The sequence below is a fragment of the Anoplopoma fimbria genome, chromosome 23 (genome assembly GCF_027596085.1).
Source record: "Anoplopoma fimbria isolate UVic2021 breed Golden Eagle Sablefish chromosome 23, Afim_UVic_2022, whole genome shotgun sequence".
Taxonomy (NCBI): domain Eukaryota; kingdom Metazoa; phylum Chordata; class Actinopteri; order Perciformes; family Anoplopomatidae; genus Anoplopoma; species Anoplopoma fimbria.
In genome coordinates this window covers 20058448-20083680 of record NC_072471.1, presented here as the reverse complement: position 1 = coordinate 20083680, position 25233 = coordinate 20058448, and the positions used below count along the sequence as shown (strand labels likewise).

General features: G+C 40.8%; 1 protein-coding gene across 2 annotated transcripts in view; it reads right to left on the bottom strand.

Annotated features, from left to right (window-relative positions):
* Positions 1-435: 435 nt before the first annotated feature.
* Positions 436-25233, bottom strand: part of ipo8 (importin 8) — a 68010-nt gene continuing 43212 nt past the window's right edge. For both annotated transcript variants that reach the window (XM_054624626.1, XM_054624628.1), the window contains exons 18-25: positions 20211-20336; positions 16240-16337; positions 16021-16116; positions 13203-13423; positions 10442-10647; positions 8378-8593; positions 3388-3517; positions 436-768 (exon numbers count right to left, since the gene is read on the bottom strand). In XM_054624626.1, coding sequence (XP_054480601.1) covers position 768; positions 3388-3517; positions 8378-8593; positions 10442-10647; positions 13203-13423; positions 16021-16116; positions 16240-16337; positions 20211-20336 — 1094 coding nt within the window. In that variant the 3' untranslated portion in view covers positions 436-767. The remainder of the gene's footprint in view (positions 769-3387; positions 3518-8377; positions 8594-10441; positions 10648-13202; positions 13424-16020; positions 16117-16239; positions 16338-20210; positions 20337-25233) is intronic.

The window sequence follows — 25233 nt, the reverse complement described above, 5'->3', positions numbered from 1 at the left end:
GACAAACATCCTCGTCCCATTTCACATTTCATGTGTGACATCATAGCTGGAGGCCACAAGTCTTTGACCTTTGACCTCCTCATCCACATGCAATCTGTACACAATGCACCCTGACAGAAATCAGGCTTTTCCTACTCCTAGTATAGGCGCTGCTTTATGAGATGATAAAAAGTGTTCAACTATGGATTACAGTACGTACAAACACACATTCTGATGTGTTTTTATTTTCAGTTTCTCAGACACACAAACACAACACAGTTACTTAGTCACAGATCAAAGGTACTGCACTGTACAAGAACAATTTTTGCTGGTCAAGGCCAATTACATTTATTATGCACACGCACACACACACACACACACACACACACACACACACACACACACACACACACACACACACACACACACACACACACACACACACACACACACACACACACACACACACACACACACACACACACACACACACACACACACACACACACACACACACACACACACACACACACAGGTCAGCAGTCCTGTCCTGGTGATAGGAATATTCCAGTGAGGGCTCTTTACAGGGCATCAGGTTTAAAAATAGAATGCTGGCCCAGCCTCTAGTATTTCATCCATCCTGGTTATGATGGGATCCATTGAGTCTGATATGGTCTGCTCTTGACTGAGATAATTCAGATCAGACAGAAATCCACTTCATGTCAGGTCAGACCAACTCCCCTCTTTTTCGTCCCGTTCTCTGATTCTGCAGACTTTCTCCTCGGTGCTCTGAAAACACATCAAGATTTGGAAGAGTAGATTTACATATTCCTTTTTTATTTTTAGATAGAGCCCGGCCAGCTGTTTCCCCCTGCTCTCAGTCGGGAAACTATGAGACATTAGATTGATATTGATCTTCTCTTCTCACTCTAAAGAAATTAATCGAATACATGTCTAGACTTCTCTTTACTTCATAGTTAAAACAAACTAGATTTCCTTGTCCAAACAGGTTTTGTGAAGGTAAGTATTCTGGTCATTTAAGGTTAGCAGGGATTATGCTTTTATTCTTAAACATTTGAGCCAGAGGCCTTATTGTTGTTGTTCATTATGGGATATAAGCATAATAGTTTTCAGGATTAATATTTTCCTCCGTGTCCCTGTTGGGTCTCTGTTGTCTCAATGATGTCTACTGTTCCTCATGCTGTGTTCAAAAAAGTGTATTAAAAAAGTTGTAAATTTCCACCTCATACTCCGAACAACCCTTCAGGGCAGTTATGAAGCGTTCCAAACTTATCAAGCACTTTTCACACCCCTCTTTCTCTGTCATTGTCTCTGGATTGTCTCTCTTCTTTTTTTCCCTTCATTTTCAATTAATGCTTATCTATCATCAATGCATAATTTAAACCAAGTAGTTATAGTCCTTGTTTGTCCTGCCAATGAAAATATGGCAAACTGTGTGATAGCCACTGCACCTCAGGATTAATTATTTATATACATGTATTCAGACCCCTTTAAATTGTTCACCCTTTGTTTCATTGCAGCCATTTGCTAAAATCGAAAAAGTTCATTTTTTTATTAATGTACACTCAGCAACCCATCTTGACAGAAAAAAACAGAAATGTAGAAATCTTTGCAAATTTATTAAAAAAGAAAAACTGAAATATCACATGGTCATAAGTATTCAGACCCTTTGCTCAGTATTTAGAAGCACCCTTTTGAGCTAGTACAGCCATGAGTCTTCTTGGGAATGATGCAACAAGTTTCTCACACCTGGATTTGGGGACCCTCTGCCATTCTTCCTTGCAGATCCTCTCCAGTTCTGTCAGGTTGGATGGTGAACGTTGGTGGACAGCCATTTTCAGGTCTCTCCAGAGATGCTCAATTGGGTTTAGGTCAGGGCTCTGGCTGGGACAGTCAAGAATGGTCACAGACTTGTTCCGAAGCCACTCCTTTGTTATTTTAGCTGTGTGCTTCGGGTCATTGTCTTGTTGGAAGGTGAACCTTCGGCCCAGTCTGAGGTCCTGAGCACTCTGGAGGAGGTTTTCTTCCAGGATATCTCTGTACTTGGCCGCATTCATCTTTCCTTCAATTGCAACCAGTCGTCCTGTCCCTGCAGCTGAAAAACACCCCCATAGCACGATGCTGCCACCACCATGTTTCACTGTTGGGATTGTATTGGGCAGGTGATGAGCAGTGCCTGGTTTTCTCCACACATACCGCTTAGAATTAACGCCAAAAGTTCAATCTTGGTCTCATCAGACCAGAGAATCTTATTTCTCATAGTTTGGGAGTCCTCCATGTGTTTTTTGGCAAACTCTATGCGGGCTTTCATATGTCTTGCACTGAGGAGAGGCTTCCGTCGGGCCACTCTGCCATAAAGCCCCGACTGGTGGAGGGCTGCAGTGATAGTTGACTTTGTGGAACTTTCTCCCATCTCCCTACTGCATCTCTGGAGCTCAGCCACAGTGATCTTTGGGTTCTTCTTTACCTCTCTCACCAAGGCTCTTCTCCCACGATTGCTCAGTTTGGCTGGACGGCCAGGTCTAGGAAGAGTTCTGGTCATCCCATACTTCTTCCATTTAAGGATTATGGAGGCCACTGTGCTCTTAGGAACCTTGAGTGCTGCAGAAATTCTTTTGTAACCTTGGCCAGATCTGTGCCTTGCCACAATTCTGTCTCTGAGCTCCTTGGGCAGTTCCTTCGACCTCATGATTCTCATTTGTTCTGACATGCACTGTGAGCTGTAAGGTCTTATATAGACAGGTGTGTGCCTTTCCTAATCAAGTCCAATCAGTTTAATTAAACACAGCTGGACTCCAATGAAGGAGTAGAACCATCTCAAGGAGGATCAGAAGAAATGGACAGCATGTGAGTTAAATATGAGTGTCACAGCAAAGGGTCTGAATACTTATGACCATGTGATATTTCAGTTTTTCTTTTTTAATAAATTTGCAAAAAGTTCTACATTTCTGTTTTTTTCTGTAAAGATGGGTTGCTGAGTGTACATTAATGCGAAAAAAAATGAACTTTTTCGATTTTAGCAAATGGCTGCAATGAAACAAAGAGTGAAACATTTAAAGGGGTCTGAATACTTTCCGTACCCACTGTATGTGTACAATCCCTCTATAATATTGTCTCCCTGATTATCTGTACTGTCATTTTATTATGTTGGTTTTCTTACACACAACATCCTTCGCATGTCTGTCCTTCCTCAGAGAGAGATCCCTCCCTCATCCATGTTGGGGGGAGTTTTTCCCTTTCTGAAGCGAGCGTCAAAAGGACAGAGGGTGTCGTATGCTGTACACATGGTAAAGCTGTTGAGGCAAATAGTTCTAGAAATAAAATTGACTAAAGCTTCCTCTCTCTCCCGTTCTGTATTCCACAGTGTGTGCATGTGTCTCCTCTCACCACTGGCCCTTGGCGGCAGTGCTCCTCCTCTGCTGTGAGATGCTGTAGATCTCCTGCAGCTGTTTCTTCTGGTCATCGCTGAGTGAAGCTATCAAACACTGGTACCAGGCTGCATCGGTGTTCTGGACCCCTAACACACATGGACAAAGTGAGAGGTTATAGTGTTAGAGTGTTTTCATGCAGACCAAACATCAGCAGATTAACTGATTAGTTGTATGTCAGCAAATAACAATTCTGATAATGGATTAATTGTTAAAATGATTTTTAAGCATGAATGCTGGTTCCAGCTTCTTAACGGTAACGATTTGTTGCTTTTGTCTGTTTTATATAAAAGTAAATTGAAAGGGCTTATTCTCAGCCCCCTAACAGGTGGAAGGTAAAGGTATTATTACATTAGGATATTCATACTGTGTTGACATACTTAAATGATTAATTGATAAAATTATACTTATTACAAAGACTTATTTAGACCACTTGTTTGCATTTTGGATGCACAGAAAACCATCACTGGATGTCTTAACATTTTTAAAACATGATTATTCTCAGGCAAGTTCTATTGATATGTGGAGCTTATAGTTTCCAAGCAGATTTATGAATGTGTATTCAGGGTGTTCGATGTTGTTCATTAAGTTACATTTAATATGCGTATCATGACTGTTCAGATTCGCCTGGGTTAGTACTAAGAAGAAGCTGCTGACAGTCAGCTGGTCACACAACAAGAACTACCGGTCTGTTGTTTATGGAACACTGGCACAGACCAGGCCCGTTCACCAGATCTGTTGCCATCCAGTAGTTTATATAGACCTGGCTTAAGAGATTCTGTTGCTTTTTGGAAATGTATATGAAATGAGGGTACACTAATACATGCACTGTGCCATGATTCCCCACGATCCCAAAATTCTAGGTAGAGATGTTGTGTAGAACAAAGTAGAATCCTTTTCAGCAAGTGGTCCATGCATGCGTCTTCTATATAACAGTGTTCTAGCTAGATCTGTTGCGAGCGAGTGCCAGAGTCAAAATCTGTTTTATTGCATTGTTTTATCTTAGTTAATATTATATGCCGTTTTGAGGTCGTGTAGTCTCATCACTTATTTCCATAGACTAAACTATACAATTCATAGACTATGCCACAATTTTAAACGTTACCATTCTAATTGGTCCCAGTTTATATCTGGTTGCAGTCCATTACATCAGCTGGCAGTAAGTAAACATTAAACAAAATTCTGTTGAAAAGTGCTAAAAGGGATGAACAACTAGGATGACCACTCTGCAATCGTCAGCCTCATCTCCGCCGGCGATGAGAGGGAATACAGAGAACTGAACCAGGACTTCATAGGATGGTGCCGGCGGAACCGCCTCCAGATCAACTCTGGTGAAACCAAAGAGCTGGTGGTGGACTTCCGCCGGGGTAAACACTGTCCTCCGGAACCAGTGAACATCCAGGGACAGGACATTGAGATTGTGCAATCTTATAAGTACCTGGGTGTTCACTTGAACAATAAACTGGACTGGACTAATCATTCAAAGGCACTTTTAAAAAGGGTCAGAGCAGACTCTATCTGCTGAGGAGACTGAGGTCCTCAGCAGTGCAGGGAGCACTCCTGAGGACCTTTTTCAACTCCGTGGTGGCATCAGCCATCTTTTATGGAGTGGTCTGCTGGAGCAGCAGCATCTCAGCAGCAGACAAGAAGAGACTGAACAAGCTTGTCAGGAAGGCCAGCAGTGTGCTGGGGTGTCCACTGGATACGGTGGAGGTGGTGGGAGACAGGAGGGTGATGGCTAAGCTGTCATCCCTGATGAACAACACCTCCCACCCCATGCAGGACGCCCTGGCAGCTCTGTGCAGCTCCTTCAGCCACCGGCTGCTTCACCCCCGGTGGTGAAGGAGAGGTACTGCAGGTCCTTCCTTCCTGCTGCTGTCAGGCTGCACAACCAACTCTGCTCCCAGCAGACCACATGACACATGACAATAATAACATGACAATAAAAACCTGTGCAATACATTACACATTACACTGTGCAATAATAGTTAAAAAAGTTAGTTAAAAAAGTTAAAATAGTTAAAATAGTTGGGGGGGGGTTTTCTGTCTGTAAATATAATATTTCAGTTATTGTTGTTTTTTCTACAGTTTTTTTTATTGCTTATTTATAATACTTGTTTTATTTTATTTTTTATCTTGTCTTCTTCTACTATGTCTCTTGTGTGCACTTTACTCTCTGCTGCTGTAAGCCTGCAAATGTCCCCGCTGCGGGACTAATAAAGGATTATCTTATCTTATCTTATCTTATCTTATCATACACAAGCATCCACAGGAACATCAATAAAACTACACTCTATTTGCCATTGTTGAAAAGCATACAACCCCCTCTGAAACATATTGACCCAGAACCTTTTTAAGGGACAAAATCAAAACTATTAGATTGTCAATCAACGCCCATCGTCAAATAATGAAAAAATGCTATCTCTATGACCACCTAGAAATCATTTGAACATTATGGCAGAATGAAATGCTATTAACCAAAGAACCCTAGAAGAAATAGTTTGGCATCTTAAGTCATTGTTTGTTGTCAATACTTGTTTTTGATACATTAGCTTTAAGTTTTCAGAAGTATATAGTTCAATTTTTTTGTGTCAGAAAAACAGCAATTCAGAAGATTAACATATAGATTTTTTCCAGGACTATGGCCACAGGCATCCAGTTTGTAGTACTGCAAATATATAAATATTGGAATACTTTCATCAGTGGGCCATAGGCTCAATCGCTATCAAGTTACCTCCTTTGGCGATAGATTGTGACTTAACGGACATTTATTTCAATGAAAATCTTCAGGAGTGCAACTTTGTGTAAAAAGTGATTTGCGGCAAATGGCTCACTGCTATTAGGAACTCTGAAAAAGTAATTAAAAATTGCTGCCATCAAGCCACTCGTAAAAAAGAGAACTATGGATACCTCTGTTTTAATGAAATATTAACCTGTCTCAAATCTTCCTTTTATAGCTAAGTAACTAACTCAGTAATGTTTTAACTCAAATGGTCATTTTGAGTTCAAACTCATTTCAATCAGGCTTTTGACCTCACCACGGGACTGAAACAGATCTCATAAAAGTGTAAAATAAAAAAAAGGCTGAAAACTGATTCATTTAAAATATCATATATTGTTTTAGTAGTTTTCTGCGCAGAATTTGACACTGTAGATCATAGAATAATGCAGGGGAGGTTGTACATTTCGGTAGAACTTTCCAGAGTAGTCCCTTATTGGTTCAGATCTTATTTGGAAGGCTGGAGTTGCTAAGTCACCATTGGCTGTTAAGGATCTGATAGAGTGGCATGACATGCTGAATCCTCCAGGGATACTCAGATATATCTGGCTCTCTCACCTGATGACTTCAGCCCAACGACTCACTGGATCATTGTTTAGAGCTTATCTGCTCTAAACAATGACATAGTAAGTCCGTTGAGAGATAATTGAGTTTGCAACAAAGAGAAGATAACAAATATTAATAAACAACTCCAATCTTGGGCCCTAAAAACCAAAGACCAAGTCCAAAATCTTCGTCCTAATCGACTCAGATCTCACTTTCATCAGCCATATCAGAGCAATGAATGAAATAGCCTTCTATCATCTTAAACATATAGTCAGACTCGAGGGTCATCTATGTGTTTATTTCCAGTAGGGTCGACTGTTGTAATGGCCTCTTAACAGTTCTTCCCAAAGGGACCATTAAGCAGCTGAAGTCTGTCCAGAATGCTGCAGCTAGAGTTCTATCCAGGACTAAAAGCATAGAGCACAGCACTTCAGGGAAATCTTTGCACTGGCTTCCAGTTGCCATGGTATGGATTTAAAAGTACTGTTACTAAAGTATAAATCACTGAATAGAATAGTCCCAGAATAAATTTCTAATTTGCTTAAATAATATAAACAAAGTAGAGCTCTTGGATCAATGGACGTCTTAGCTAGCACTGCTCAGAGTCCGAATAAAACATGGTAAAGCAACTTTTAGCTATTATGCTGCATGCAACTGGAACAAACTGCTAAGAAATCTTCGATGTGCACCAAATTTTGCTATTTTAAAATCTGGGTTGAAAAAAATTCTCTTTTAATTTGCCTATGATTTAGCTACTATGTTGTACTTTGTATATAGTTTTACATTGCATAACTTTAATTGTAATATTCTCTGTTTAATTAGTATTATTTACTATAATCTCTGTTTTGAGTTATTTAAACAGGCCCTATTATACTATTTTCCGGGTGCATATTTTTATCTCAAGTTACAGTTACATGCGTTAATGCTCATAATCCGCCTTGTTTTTCTCATCCTGGCTGTCCTGCAGCACCTCTTCTCACCCTCTCTCTGAAACGCTCCGTTGTAGCGCTTGCTCCTCCCTCCAGAAAGCAAAGTCTGCTCTGATTGGTCAGCTATCCCGCTCTGTTGTGATTGGTCAATGTTTCACATTTCAAAAAACTCTCTTTTGTTGTTTGAGGGCCAAACTAGCCGGAAGGAGTTTTAATTAATTAAGCCTTTATTAGTCCCACAATGGGGAAATTCGGTTCTCTGCATTTAACCCATCCCAGAGGAGCAGTGGGCTGCAATGAAGTGCCCGGGGAGCAATTTTGGGATTAGGTGTCTCGCTCAAGGACACCTCGGCATGTTGCCTGTAGAGGGGTTCGGACCACCGACCTTGTGGTTGCGGGTCAAGCACTCTACCTCATGTGCCACAGCCGCCCCTTTTGTAACATTATGACCTCATAAAGTTACGGAAGTGAAGGAATGAATTCAATGGAGCCGTTTCAGGCAGCTCAGGAGCAGTGTTTCTGAGGAGGAGGGTAACTCTTTTTAGGCGTGGACTTCAGGTTTTACACTCTACGGACCTTTTACATGTACAAAAATATATATAACACACTAAAGAAGAGGGAAAAAGTGGAAAGGCATAATAGGGCCACTTTAAACAGACACCTGGACTTTATTTGACATTTGAACAATGACTTACGGAGCAGGGCGGAGGTGAAGAAAAGATACTCGTCCTCTCCGTTGTCGTAGTCCAATGGCGTGCTGTACTCCTCCAGGGGTGTTCCCTCAAAGCCGTCCTCGTCCCAGTACTCATCTTCATCATCATCCTCGCTGGCCTGGCCCGTCGGCATGCTGGACTGCTGCTGCATGGCGTTACGGTTCTCGGTCACTTCATCTTCATCACTGGGAATCTCCTCTGCCCATATGCAAAATAATAAATCCATTTTGATCGAAGCTTTCATAAGGCCAATCTTTGGCCATTTTGAACTTTTGAACACATTAGGAGAATGAAATAAAAGGAATAGATTAAATTTGACATCGGTTTACTGGACTCTCAATGGTCTCCATCTATCTAGCTAGCAAACTTGACTGCTGTCAGGTCAGTAGTATTTTTTTTCCGATGACATTTCAGAACGCAAGGTCAAATTTAAGTCCTCACTTATAAAGTCATGCGTTGTTATGTAATTGTATCCTTGTAATTTTTCTCCCCCAAAAAACATGGATCTAATGATGTTGACATAACCCATAGCTTTCCGAGCTTGATGTTTTGTTCGTAACCATCTTGGAAGCATCATTACCTAGCTAGCTAAGCTAGCTATGGTGGGACGACCAAATGGTAACCACCATAGTTTGCTCTGATAGGCTGATAGTCCTATCACTCAACAAAACACCACCAAGCTCTTTCTTCTTCCTGAGCCTTTGATACTGTATATTCTTAAGAGAAACATTTATTCCCAAAATTCCTACGGGAAACAAAGTAGCACAATTATAAAGCCTGATTTCGCAGACGGTTGTAACTTCTTGAATGGAATCCTTTGCAGTTTCAGGTTTTTTCCCCATGACTGATGCCATTGACCCTCACTGACATAAATGGCGTGGATAAATATTAGAACCATCTCTCTATAGCACTATTCATTTCAACAGAATAACACTGCCCCCGAAAAAGACCATTCATTTGAAACATTCCTTTAAACAATTTTAACAAAAAAAGGACCATTAGAACCTTCATGAAGGTAAGATTTATTATCTTTTAAGACTGTATTCAAGGTTACAAGGTTTTTTAATTTGTAATTGCACAACAGGGTTGCAAAACAAAATTCAGATTTCCCATTTTGCTACATAGGAAACATGACACTTAGTTATGATCACCTGTTTAACTGGCAGCTGAGTCTATAAGTATAGTTTACTGTACTGTTTCCACATTGGCTCCTTCATTAGGCTCTGTTATTTGCCATTTGCTTCAAGATGACTACCTTAGGTCCAGAAACGCAGCTTTAGATAATTGTCTTAGAATTGATGTACATATTGAAAAAGTTATTGAGATAAGACATTTTGTTAGATCTTGAGATATAACAGTCTGTGTTGGTATGTTAAACACAAAAACAAAGCTTGGTATGTTAAGATCAAGATCAGCAATAGCTTTTTCTATGAACTATATGAGCTCTTTCTTTATTAGTACTTAAACATGTTTCCACAAATATCTGACTACAGGGACACTAAAGTTTGGTACTGTTGGAAAACGTTATTCTGTTACTTGATATTTGCTCTATAACTGTCGTTTTATAGCCTATCATTACTGAGAGCATATTTCCAACCCTAAAATTGCATTGGCTTGAAGAAAATGTAAGATTTTCCATTTAGAATACACCACTCCGAACCATTTAATGAGTTGAAACCAATGCATTTTAAATACCAGGCCGCAGAAAAAACTATTAGCCACCACTATGCCTCTAAATTAATTTGTCAGTCTGCCCCACAAGCAGTAGACCAGGTTTAAGAATGAAATGATTTAATACTTGAGTGAAGCATTAAGTAGAGCTTGTGGGGACCAGAAAATAAATGTGCTGCAGGTAATTTGAGCTCAGAGCTGAATGAAGATTTGAGTAGTGAAAGAACCTATGTTGGCAAAACCGGTGAATCTCATTACATTATCATCACTAAGCCAATTACTTTTCTTCGCTCTTCTTTCTTTCTGCCTTCATTCATTCTACATTAGTTCCTCCACCTCTGTCCTGCACTGTATCTTTCATTCTTTTTTTCTCACCGTTCTGGTCTTCTTCCTGTGCCCCTGCATGGGCCAGCAGGTCTGGCTTGTTGACAAGGCGAGAGGCGTTGAGGTGTTTGAGGGCCAAGAACAGCAGCAGGATGGAGGGGACAATCTGGGCGGAGACTCCCTCCAGCACTGCCGGCCGACTTGGCAGCTCCATCAGCACGCTCAGGCCAATGATACACATCTTACGGTCATGGAGCCTGGGGATCAGAGAGAGGAAGAGAAAGTCTGGATGGAGGCGACTGAAGGTATCAAGTCCTAAAAGTCTTTTTAAGAAATCCACGAAACTGAGTGTTTGTCAAGATATTTACAACTAATAGAAGAGACCAATTAAACCTTCCTTACATGTTTTGGCATTCACTTGAACCAAAATAATGACACAAATATGGCAAAAATGAACACATTCAATGAATAATCAATAATAATGAATGTAAATAAAACAGGAAATTAACTATTCTAAATCAATGTTGCCTTTGTATTGCAGTACAAAGAGGCCTATATGCATGATGGAAAAAATCTGATCTTTATTATCAGGCTGCTCTAATAGGTCTCTTAGATCTTTACAGTTGATCCAGAATGCCAATAAGAAAAGAGATCATATTACTCCAGTATTAGCTTCTCTGCACTGGCTCCCTGTTAAATCAAGAATAGAATTTAAAATTCTTTTACTTACCTACAAAGCTCTAACTGGTCAGGCACCGTCTTATCTTAAGGAACTTATAGTTCCATATTACCCAACTAGAGAGCCTCAATCAATGCAGGGTTACTTGTGGTTCCTAGAGTATATAAAAGTAGGATGGGAGCCAGAGCCTTCAGTTATCAGGCTCCTCGTGGAACCAGGTTCCAGTTTCAGTCCGGGGGCAGACACACTCACCACTTTCAAGAGCAGGCTTAAGACCTTCCTTTTTGATAGCGTTTATAGTTAGGGCTGGTTCAGGTTCGCCTTGGTCCAGCCCCTAGATATGCTGCTATATGCCTAGACAGCCGGGGGACTACCTAGGATACGCTGAGCTCCTCTCTCCTCTTCTCTCCTCCTTCTTTATGTATTAATCTCCTATTTATGCACATTACTGATTTTGCTTCTTCCCCGGAGTTCACTTCGCAGGTTCCCAGGAGTCGGGGTTATATTTGGAATCGTGCCACCGACTAATGACACCCACTACTACTACCACTATCATTATTAGTCACATTACTATTATTATTGCCTGTACTATTACGCTTATTGAACCCTGGAGTCTTTGTGCTTTCTCGCTTCGCAGGCTTCTATAAATCGTGGCTGTACCTGGACCGTGGTAAACGGCCCTGCTGACACCGACTGCTACCACCATTATTATTATTACTAGTCACATTACTATTACTAACCTGTACCATTAAGCATTTTAGCTTTACTTCCACCCTGAAGCCCTTTGTATCGCTCTGCAGGTTTCCAAAGTACCTGGACCTATATGCTGTGATGACACCCATGGATTATTATTATTAGTCACAACTATCCCTATTTTCATGGCTATAATTCTTGTAATAATTATGTTATTAATGTAGTCTTATTATATGAATCATTTATGTCATATACATTGAATGTGTTGTATCTAAGAACTGTTATGCTGCTCATTCTGTACACATGACATCTATTGCATTCTGTCCATCCTGGGAGAAGGATCCCTCCTCTGTCGTTCTCCCAGAGGTTTCTTCCTTTTTTCTCCCTGTTAAAGGGGTTTTTTAGGGGAGTTTTTCCTGTGCCGATGTGAGGGAAGGACAGAGGATGTCGCATGTGCACAGATTGTAAAGCCCTCTGAGGTCGTAATTTGTGATTCTGGGCTATACAAAATAAACTGAATTGAATTGAATTGAATTGAATACCTTAAAGTGGGCCTATTATGCTCCTTTAGTGTGTTATATATATTTTTGTACATGTAAAAGGTCTGTAGCGTGTGAAACCTGAAGTCCAGCCTGAAACACTCAAAAGAGCTGAAGCTCACATCTACCATGGTGTAGTGGTTAAGACAGCAGTCCCTCACCCAGATGGCCCAGGTTCAAATCTTGTTGTGACCTGTTGTTCATTTGTCATTCTCTGGAGGGAGAGTTTTTTTTAATGTAAAACATTGACCAATCAGAACAGAGCGGGCTAGCTGACCAATCAGGGCAGACTTTGCTTTCTGGAGGGAGGAGCAAGCGCTACAACGGAGCATTTCAGAGAGAGCAGCATATATTAGCAGAAATAGAATATATTATTTATAATTATTATGTGTTCATGAGTGTCTAATCACCTGACACTAAGAATCGTTATCGTATATTAGCTTCGTATCTACATAAAGAGCAGGTCCTCTTCCAAAAAAAAATAAAATAGTTTTGGGAAAATGCATTTTATCGCTGTCATTCTGAGAGTTAGATGACAAGTGTTTAAACACATATTCTGGCTAGTGACTGAGAGGGTCAACAGTCACTATGTTACCAAGGTTGTAGCACCACCTATTTCATGATATATTTTGGTGTGCTACTTTCTAGTCAGACTGGACAAAAACAATAAAACTAGAGACCATCTTGCGTTGGGATCATATCAGCCGTGACGCCAAATCAGAGCAGTGGCGTTAAGTGGCAGTAGGCTGCCTGTGCCTTTGCTCTGACCACAGCTATCTTATCTCAGCCTTCATTTTTTCAATAGCTTCATGAGTGAACTAATATTTATGACTTTCATTTTATTTTATTTTAAAATGTGTCTACTCCAACTAATTCAAAACGACAGTAGCCTCCCCCTTACCCCAGGAAGAACTCTGTGTCATTTATCCACTGGTTGATGAAGTGGGCAGTGATGGGCTGAGGGTTGTGTTGGAAGTGCATGTTATCCAGTGTGTGGATGAGCAGGGCCGGGTTGTAGTACAAAGCAGCGATGGCCACCTGCAGGCACATGGTCCTCAGCTCGCTGGACTTCACCCCCCGCATCAAACGCTCCAGAACTGCCTCCACAAACAGAGGGATGCACTGCACGTATGAAACACAGAGAAATTAGGCTGCTGTTACTCCTACAGTTTGTTTTTTGTCAGTCAAATTGTAGTAACATGTAACATTTGTGACAGCCTCAGACGCTGTCTGTGATCCACTGAATGTTTCTGGTTGCCTGCAGAGAGATGGTCAGATTGTTTTTTACTTGATATCTTGATGTTCGCTGACCAAGCAAGTTTTAAGATTTCTGAATCTGATTCTAGTAAATGTAATTTAAAACAAGTAACAAGGATTTGTATTTATGTGGACCATATTTAATTTCCGCATCAGCTAAGAACACATAACAAAATACTAAAATGTACTAATATTCATCTTGATGCCATCTATATTTGCACCTGGATAAGATTAGGATTAGAAATAAGCAGCGCATCCAAAGATTTAAGAGGTATAGATCAACCAGAAGTATAAACTTGCCTGCTTTTTGGCACTCTGAAGAAAGCTTTTCCTTGAAATGATGGTGACTTAAATGAAAAGTACTTTGAGAAATGATTTAAACTGCAAACTAAGGAAACTCATACATTCTAGGAGTGGATTAGCACTGACATAATTAGCAGTTTGAAGGAATACTTTTAACATTACAATGTGGGTAGTATTTAAAAATGTACAATGTTAAACTAGCACCCAAAGGCTCTCGCTCATTTACCAACATAGCATGCGTTTCAACGGTGTTTGCACATAGTAATACAGCCGTGAACCAAGCAGTCAGATGCCTTCATTTGATCCATTTCCACTCAAAATTGTGGAATTATTTTCATAACCGCCAAGGCTAATGGATAAATGATTGAAATAGTTAGCTTTAAGTGATGGATAAACTGTTGAAACATCTGACAGGGCTGTAGGGGAACTTCAGACCAACTTGTTAACCAATTGACACTATTATTTTATCTGAATCAGCGAGTTGTTCTTAGCAAACTCAGTATTATTTCTTAAGACTACTGAAGACTGAAGTTATACTTTTCATTATCTTTTCCTAATTAAAGTACAGCATCCTTGTTAGAACACAGTACTAACATAGGGATGCCAAACTGAGACTGAACCTACAGTCATTGTTTCAGCGCAGTTCTGCCCTCAGATGCTATCTGTTGGCACTCAGGTATCCCTGTGTAGCCTTGAAAAGAGATTTACTTTTGAAGAAGTTTGTGTTTGTTAAAGACACAAGCTTTTACTTTTTTTTTTTTCAGGCTGTACCAGGCTGCCATGCATTTCAACGAGAATGCAGAGAGAGACCAATCAACAATTTTCAAAGCCTGTTAAGATGGCGCAAACATTCAGATCATTTATTATAGTATACACATTTTAAAAAACATGCGTAACAATTGACTTAATCAAAGTCAAAAAGCCAGCCATCTTCTTTTGAAAATACATAGACTACGGATAAGTACCCCCATAAAACCCCACATTAAAAAATCAGAACTATTATTTTGGTAATCGTGGACTGGAGACTATTTCTTTTTTCTCGTTTATTGATAAATTCTTACAGGCAAAAACAATTGTTGAAAAGCATGATGATGGACAGCAAAAAACACAACTGATAAGATTGTTTCACCAAATACTCTGCAGCTTGCAGGATAAGTGAACCTGCCTGAAGCCAGACAGTGAAACATGCTGACCCAACTGATTGATACATCGTATAATGTTCATGGCATTGTATTGGTATCTTGGTATTCTCATGTTCCCATAATCAAAATTGAAGAAAAAACTGCACCATAAACACCAAAATATAAAATTATTGAGAGCCTTTCAAATATATGCACGTCCAAATTAAACAACCTGTCATTTCTAAAAAAGTATCATTCTGTTTTTTTATATTAGAAATCAGTGATTTCTACTCCAAAAGGTACACCTGTAGTTGCAAGGGCATACTAAAATATGAAAATAAAATAGAAATTGCATTTGGATTAAAGAAATATATCCATATAGAGTCAGCTGTAGCACCTGATCACTATGTGTTTAAATTGGATAAATAGTTGCATTAGCTGAAAGCAATGGCTAAATGGTCAAAACACCCACATTACTTTTAAAGCATCTAATGCAAATGGTGGTACAGTACGAAAGCAAACTTGCAAAGTGACCTGAATATGTGGTCTAATTGTAAGAAAATATTCGGACAACATTACATTTTATATAAGTGTTTAAAATGGTAAATAGACTGTATTTATACAGCACGTTTCTAGTCTGAAGACGATCACTTCAAGCATTTGACATCACAAACTAGCATTCACCCATTCAAACACACATTCATACACTGGTGGCAGAGGATACTACCTGTTTATCGGGACAATAAGCGTTCACACACTCTCACAGCAATTTGGGGTTCAGTATCTTGCCAAAGGACATTCAACATCTAGACAACAGGGGCAAGTGATCTTCTTATTAGTGGACAACAGCTCTATCTTGTGAGCCACAGCAGCCCAACATTCAGCTTCTACTTTGAAATCATTTTAAATCAATCCATTGGGAACGTCACTGGTAGCTTCAGTGAAGGGAAATTGAGTTGTGTTGAATGCATGGTAGATGTTTTCAAAACTGAACATATATGGAAATAAAGGATTATACTGTGTGGGGCTCTTTCTGACCTGGTCAATGCCTCTGCCTCTGCACTGCAGGATGATGACCTCCAACAGTTTGGCAGCTTGACACTCTGCATCCTCACCTGCATCTATGGCCAGAACCTACAACAAATCAAAGTTCATAATAGTTGACAAATCATGACTCCGCTCTAGCACTGAAAAACAGGATCCTCGTTCACATTCTATGTAGCAGTGAACAGCTGGTGAAGACACATATAGCCTGACCTTTTTGCACATGCTGTAGATGACCTCTAAGTGCTTAGGGTTGGAAAGAAGCATGTCTGTATCCACGGTAACATAATTGTGCAGGAGCGGCATCATATCTGTAACATAAGCACATACAGTTATTAACGTTAGCACAGTCTTTGTGGTTGGGTGTATCTACATGCAGACAGCAACATTTATTTTACAGGTAAACTGCTGTGTTTGCTCAACAATTATTAATCCATATAATCATTAATTATCTCTTTTAGTTTTGTTCCTCAAAAAGGAAAGAATTTTCCTGAAAGCTGCACTGGTGACTATTTGTATCTTAACAAGATGATCAAAATGTATCATCTTGTTGATGGTGTTACAGGCTCACCACGAATGACACTGGACTCTATTGCCAAATCAAACATGAAAACTGGAGAGGATATGGTGTGTCACCAATTTGGAAATATCACGTTTAGTCTAGCGAGAAAGTATAATAAGGCCCTAAGTATTTCCAGAGCGGCCTATTTTTCATCATTAATAGAAGAAAATAAGTACGAAACCAAGGTTTCTCTTCAGCACTGTAGCTAGGTTCATAGAGAATCACAGATCTATTGCCACATGCATTTCTATAGCCTCAGTAGTCGTGACTTTATGGACTAAAATTCTAACTATTAGAGATCAAATTCATCACTTCCTGCCTTCTTCCAGGACTGTACGGTGTTTTTCCAACAGCAAACCTTGGATCACTCTTGAAATAAAGGCCCTCCTCAGGGAGAAGAAGAGGGTTTTTAGATCAGGAAACAAGGAGGAGCTGAAGACTGTGCAGAGGGAGCTGAGGATCAGGGAAGGGAAAAAGGTCTACAGGACCAAGATGGAGGATCAGCTGCAGCAGAAAAACATCAACAGGGTCTGGAAGGGCCTCAAGGCAATGTCTGGCCACAAGGGGCCCAACCAACAGCCTACGGGGGACCAACAGTGGGTGAATGATCTGAACTTGTTCTTTAACAGATTTTATCAGTCATCCACCCCTCCCCCCATCCAGTCCTCCCTGCTGCTGCACCCCCTGTAGATTGCGCCTCTTCCTCCACCCTATTCCCCACAACACTCGGCTCCCCTCCACATTCCTCATACACTGCACCCCATGACCAGCACCTGGTGTCCTGCAGCACGGGGCCCCCACAAGGAGCCGTTCTGGCTCCATTCCTCTTCACCATATACACCTCAGATTTTATACACAACTCTGCTAACTGCGGAGGGGACTCTGCAATCGTCGGCCTCATCTCCGACGGTGATGACAGGGAATACAGGGAACTGAACCAGGACTTCATAGGATGGTGCCGGAGGAACCGCCTCCAGATCAACTCTGGTGAAACCAAAGAGCTGGTGGTGGACTTCCACCGGGGTAAACACTGTCCTCCGGTACCAGTGAACATCCAGGGAATGGAGATTGTGAAATCGTATAAGTTACTGGGTGTTCACTTGAACAATAAACTGGACTGGACTGATCACACATATGCACTTTACAAAGTGGGTCAGAGCAGACTATCTGCTGAGGAGACTGAGGTCTTTTGGAGTGCAGGGAGCACTCCTGAGGACCTTCTTCGACTCTGTGGTGGCATCAGCCATCTTTTATGGAGTGGTCTGCTGGGGCAGCAGCATCTCGCCAGTCGATAGGAGGAGACTGAACAAACTTGTCAAGAAGGCCAGCAGTGTGCTGGGTGTCCACTGGATACGGTGGAGGTGGTGGGAGACAGGAGGATGATGGCTAAGCTGTCATCCCTGATAGACAACACCTCCCCCCCATGCGGGACACTCTGTGCAGCTCCTTCACCACCGGCTGATTCACCCCCGGTGGTGAAGGAGAGGTACTGCAGGTCCTTCCTTCCTGCCGCTGCACAACTAGCTCTGCTCCCAGTAGACCACAAATCACACGTCACTAAATAACGACTATAATAATAACTATGTGCAATACACTGTACTGTACGATACCAAAATTCTGGCTGTTTATATAATATTTTAGTTATTGTGGAGTTTTTACTTTTTTTACTTGTTTAATATTCTTTACTGTTTTATTACTTATTTATAATTCTTGTTTTGATCTTGCTTTTTTACTATGTCTCTTGTTTGCACTATCCTCTATGCTGCTGTAATCCTGTAAATTTCCCCGCTGCGGGACTAATAAAGGATTATCTTATTTTACCTTACAGGTACTGATTTATCCACAAACACAAATGCATTACAGTCTGTATAAAAGCTATAAAAAAAACCTCTTCTTAAAAAGCCCACTTTCGATCCAGGGGTTTTAGCTGACTACAGACCTACTTCTAACCTTCCTTCCTCTATAAGATCATTGACAAAGCAGTCACAAATCAGTTACGTCAATTTCTACATACCAATAGTTTGTTTTATATTCAATAAGGATTTACCTTCAAAGTCCTAAATGGTCAGGCGCCATAATATCTTAAAGAGTCACAGTACCCTTTTACCCCCCTAGAGCACTGTGCTTCCAGAATGCAGGGTTACTTGTGGTTCCTACAGTCTTCAAAAGTAAAATGGGAGCCAGAGCCTCCAGTTATCAAGCTCCTCTTCTGTGGAACCAGCTTCTAGTTTCAGTCCTAAAGGGGCAGACATCCTCACTATAGTTAAGAGTAGGCTTAACACTTTCCTCTTCGACAACGCCTATAGTTAGGGCTGGCTCAGGTTTGCCTTGGAACAACCCCGAGATATGCTGCTATAAGCCAAGACTCCGGGGGACTACCTAGGATACACCGAGCTCCTCTCTCCTCTTGTCCTCTTCTCCATCTGTATGCGTTCGTTTCCAATTAATGCATGGTCCTAACTTAGCTTCTTCCTTGTAAGCTGTGTTTTCTCATCTCCCAGGTTTCCATTGATCTGGGTTATGTGTATACGTATACACCACAATTATCATGATGTGAGGGTCCTGGGACAGAGGATGTTGTGTGTACATATTGTAAAGCCCTCTGAGGCAAATTTGGGATTTTGAGCTATACAAAATAAATACATTGAATTGAAATTTATTTTACTATTATTGCTTCTATCACTGCCTTATTCTGTTATATCCACTGCTGCTATTAGTAGTATTCTTTTTTCTATTATTATTTCTGCTATTATTGGTGCTATTACTACTCTCATTATATGTAGCATTTCTATCACATGGACTGACTATGTTGTATTTTCATTACTTTGTTCATTCTGTACCCATCTATTGCACTTCTACCTATTCTGGTAGAGGGATCCCTCCTCAGCTGCACTCTTTTTCTTCCTTTTTTTCCTGCGTTAAAGTTCATTTTGGAGAGTTTTTCCTTATCTGAAACCAAGGTCCAAGGACAGAGGATGTTGCATGTTTTACAGATTTTACAGATTGTAAAACGTACAACATCATTCGACAACATTTTATAACATTTAAAAATAAAATAAAATTGAATTGAATTGAAATAGAATTTAATTGTCACTCATCCTGCCAAACAAACTCTGCAGCTCTTTGGAGTTCTATTGAGCATTTTAGCATCTTTCTGTGTTAAAGTTTCAGCAAAAAGCTCTGCTAAAGCCACTATACACTACCTGCCCAGTACCAGACAGCAGACAACGTTTGCAAGCACACACTTTTCTCAGGAGTTGGCAGAAACCAAAACAGAGCTAAAAAGGATGGGTTTTTATTCACCAGGAAGCTAATGTTGATCTTTGTCTGCTGGATATGTACTAGGCAGCCTCTGCTACCATGTTCATTATAACAACTTTACAGATCTGTCAACATATGTCAATGTGGGTCTAAAATCTATCAATGAAGCTTTAATTTGATCAAGATCATCATGGCTAGATGGATATGACGAAACTGATTCTGTCTCTCCTCGGTCCCGTGTCAATTCCTGTATTTCTTTGTTATCTTTAAGCCAATGCTTTTGTTATCGTTCTTTTTATGTTTTCTGCAAGACAAATGCACCCCTGTGACAAATAACTTGATTTGACTTCACTTAACATACCTGTGAAGTAGTCAAAGCAATCATGCTGGAACACCTCGTACAAGACGCCAAGAAGCTGCCACATTTGGGGGGAAATGGTCTGACAGGTGAGGCCGAACGCCAGCGACAAGATCTCCTCATAGAACTCTGCATAGGACAGGAAAAGGACTGTTAATTCATCTCAAACATGCACATGCATTCACTACATCTGTATAACTTTACCTAGAGTGGGCTCAGTTTAATAATACAGCGGGTAAAATAAGTATTGAACACGTCACCATTTTTCTCAGTAAATATATTTCTAAAGGTGCTATTGACATGAAATGTTCACCAGATGTCGGTAACAACCCAAGTAATCCATACATACAAAGAAAACCAAACAAATAAGTTCAGAAATTAAGTTATGTGTAATAAAATGGAATGACACAGGGAAAAAGTATTGAACACGCTTACTGAAATGTATTTAATACTTGGTACAGAAGCCTTTGTTGGTGATGACAGCTTCAAGACGCCTCCTGTATGGAGAAACTAGTGGCATGCATTGCTCAGGTGTGATTTTGGCCCATTCTTCCACACAAACAGTCTTCAGATCTTGAAGGTTCCGTGGGCCTCTTCTATGAACTCTGATCTTTAGTTCTTTCCATAGAGTTTCTATTGGATTCAGGTCAGGTGATTGGCTGGGCCATTCTAGCAGCTTTATTTTATCTCTCTGAAACCAATGGAGAGTTTCCTTGGCTGTGTGTTTGGGATCATTGTCTTGCTGAAATGTCCACCCTCGTTTCATCTTCATCATCCTGCTAGATGGCAGCAGATTTTTATCAAGAATGTCTCGGTACATTTTTCCATTCATCCTTCCTTCAATTATATGAAGTTTGCCAGTGCTGTATGCTGAGAAACAGCCCCACACCAGGATGTTCCACCTCCAAACTTCACTGTTGGTATGGTGTTTTTGGGGTGATGTGCAGTGCCATTTGACCTCCAAACACGGTGTGTATTATGGCATCCAAAGAGTTCAATTTTGGTCTCATCTGACCAGACTATATTCTCCCAGTATTTCACAGTCAAATGTTGTGCAGCAAAGTTTAAACGAGCTTCAACGTGCTTTTTCTTCAGCAATGGACATCTTGCGTTGTGAGCGTGCATACGGCGGTTACTTATTGTTTTCATATTGTACCTGCTAATTCCAGGTCTTTCTGAAGCTCTCCACAACTCTTGGACAACTCTTCTGATAATTATTTTAATAATAATGATTAAGCCTTTATTAGTCCCACAATGGGGAAATTACAATTCTCTGCATTTAACCCATCCTGGAGGAGCAGTGGGCTGCTAAGAAGCGCCCGGGGAGCAACTTGGGCTTAGGTGTCTTGCTCAAGGACACCTCGGCATGTTGACTCAAGAGGGGTTCGAACCACCAACCTTGTGGTTACGGGACGAGCGCTCTACCTCGTGTGCCACAGCCGCCCTTAAGTTTCACTCCTCTGTCAGAAGTCTTGCGAGGAGCACCTGGTCGTGGCCGGTTTATGGTGAAATGATGTTCTTTCCACTTCTGGATTATGGCCCCAACAGTGCTCACTGGAACATTCAGAAGTTTAGAAATCCTTCTGGAACCAATGAGTTGTTTTGCAACAATAAGGTTGTGAAGGTCTTGAGAGAGCTCTTTGCTTTTACCCATCATGAGATGTTTCTTGTGTGACACCTTGGTAATGAGACACCTTTTTATAGGCCATCAGTTGGGACTGAACCAGCTGATATTCATTTGCACTGACAAGGGGCAGGATTGCTTTCTAATTACTGATAGATTTCAGCTGCTGTCTTGGCTTTCCATGCCTTTTTGCACCTCCCTTTCTTCATGTGTTCAATACTTTTTCCCTGTGTCATTCCATTTTATTACACATAACTTAATTTCTGAACTTATTTGTTTGGTTTTCTTTGTATGTATGGATTACTTTGGTTGTTACTGACATCTGGTGAAAAATTCATGTCAATAGCACCTTTAGAAATATATTTACTGAGAAAATTGACGTGTTCAATACTTATTTTACCCGCTGTGTGTGTTTATGTAGGTGCCCCAACAAGTGCCGCCTTTGTATAAACATGAACACAGAATAGCGGGCCAGGGCACTGAGGTGCTGTGTCAGTAAAAGGAAAAAGCAGGAGCTTGTTTTAAAAAAAAAGGATAACGAGATGTTCACTTGCGAGATTTCGCAGTGAAAAGCAAGAAGCCAGACAATATCCGGCTCCTGGGAAAACATGTTTAGGTGTACAGGACAACACCATTTTGCAAAAATGTTTTCCTCCATATATGAAGAAAGGGCATTGAGTGCACACACTTGAAGAGAAAGATGACAGTGATGATTTGAGAGAAAAATCTTTTATCAAGATTGTGTCACATGATAAGGATGACAGCGCACAAAACTCAAAGATGACAGACACCATAATGGCCATACTTTAAGCGCAGTGAAAATGAATTGCACCACTGATGATCATTGCGACTTGTGCCAGTTGAGATTGACACAAGGGCTAAAGCTGACTTAATTAAGGGGGGCGATATAAAGGCTATTGGAGAAAAGCCCCCCCCCAAAAAAAAAAAAAAGATGCTGGTACAAGCCACTTTAGTTTGTTTCCCATCTACAATTCGAGGGCTGTGTTTATTCCAGATGTTTTTCAGCAACACAAAGAACAGTAAAATAGCCAACAGTGAAGAAAAGCTGCTTAATTTGACAAAAAGTGTATTGAAATAGAATTGCAGAGTCCACCTTTAAGGTGACAGTTGGAGGCAAGCAGAACAGACTGTTGTTAATTATTTTTGCCTTATGGCAATGAATCACTTCTAGGAGAAAAGGCTTCAGAGAATTCCGCACTAATACACAGTGTGAAGGAACAAGTGAAATTGTTAAAACCTTTTCACTTGTTTCATACAGCCATTGTTACAGTCTCTACCGTTTTGCAGACTGCACTGTTCTCCTTCGTTCTCGTTTTTTTTACAGAAGGTCTTCACAGGGGATTTGGATTGGACAAGCGTTCCTAAACATGGTTCACACTGGGCTTCACCCTTCTTCCCTGCCTTGACGTTCTCTTAGGCCAGCAAAGAGTTTTGAAAAGGGTGCTCGAGATTCATAGCTGGTCAGGTGTGTTTGTTGAACAACTCGCCACTGTTAACTCGGCGTTATGTACAAGAACCTCTGTGTTTCCGTTCCCTTTGTGTCCATAAATTGGCAAAGGGCACTAGATTTGTGGTCTTGGTGTTGGGCAGGGTTTAGTGGCTAGATTTTCCTTTGGGATTTTCTGTCTGCTGTTATTTATTTAACTGATAAAGATAAACAAGTATTTGTTGTGCCTAGATATATTTTTGTTTTTTAGGGTTTTGTCAGTTATATGGCTGTAAATGTAAGAAAGCGGGATTGTTTTTGTTTGTTGATGATGACACAGCACCAGGCCCAGCCGCCCCCTTAATATTGTGTCAGTCCCGCTGATTTATCATTTATCATGTGATTGTGTTGCTATGTTACTGTTTTTTTTAGACACATAACAGGCATGCAGGGTCATCAGTGGTGAAAAACAAAGATTTTCATTCAAAGAATAAGGAACATTTCAAAAACATGTGCACTACACTGTGTAAACAATGACCAAACAAACTCCCAAAAGGCTAAAGGATACAACAGGCTAAACAACTGGAAAGCAACTTTTATGCTAGGAAATTGAAAATATCTAAACGCATAGAAAAAGGACGATTTTACGTTCCACCGATGTAAAAGCAGACTACTTTAGAAATAGTTTTATCATTTTCATCTTTTGCGTTTTATGGCTGCTTGAAAGCAGTGGGGATAAGGTGTTTGGCTCCCGATTGTTTTTTCCTTGTCCTGCTGATCCGCACAATGAGGGCTAGCATGAATTGACGTTCCGCATGTTGGATGTGTTCCCATCCACATACCCTACAGGAGTAAGGCCCAGACACTGATGTTGATGCTGACTGGGACTTCCAGCTCCTGCGTACTATTTGCGCTCATCCCACTGTGACGGACTCGTACACCAATCGACTTGTGCTAAGCTCGGCACATGTTGCTGAAGACATACAGGTATAAGGTTTCAGGCTGAACTTGCGCTTTAAGTGGAGCAGCGATTTGCTTCTGGGCTGCTTGCTCTGTACCTGTGCTGGCTCTGGCTGGCTGTGTCATTTAAGGCGGAAAATTGTCTCTTGCACTCACTACACACATTTTTTTATAAACGTTTTTCAATTTGAATAATGTCAACTGATGAGCATTAGTAAGATTGTAAAATAAATCTTAGTGACGATTGCAAGTGACAATCAAATGTTCTTATGATTTAAGAGATTGAGGCTTTCATTGGGTCTGAAAGGTCAATCAAGGGGTCCCTGACCCCCCCAGACACCCCCTATTTCGCAGACTGATTTAACACATGTCCAGCTTGTGTCTCTTTTCAAATGGGTACATACACCTCTCTTCAGGTTATGATCTTGCATTGGAGGTAGATTTAGCCAAAGTTAGGCTTAATCTAAATGATTCTCCATCAGTTAATAGAACTGGCATGGATATGTGATCTGTAACCAGATCATCTCAATAAGGGAAAACACGTTACTGCAGCTGTAAATGTATTCAAAATACATTGTGATCGAAATGCAATCGGGTTGTCAAACCCACAACTGAAGGTGGTCAGGTTTGCACTGACTTTTAATCTCAACCAAGCCTGATCACATTCTCAAAATGTGCTCAATACGGAATTGAGAGCATAGCTATATGTTTTGCCTCCACACAGCTCTCAACATGGAGACGGCTGAGTCGACAGATAGCAGCTGACAGTGCTAATGGAATGCACAGTGCAAACAACGGTAACAGTGCTGACATTGTTCATATTAAGGGGGACCTGAGGGTGGGCCCTAGGCGTCCGCGACGATGCTTTCAGTCGGGACGGCGTTATCAGCTGTAACCGCTGTACACTGCAGCGTATTGGCCGTGAGCTATCCAGTGGGGCACGCACATGCAGGCACGCTCATTAAGGCTTCCCTTGACCTGGGACCGTCCTTGTT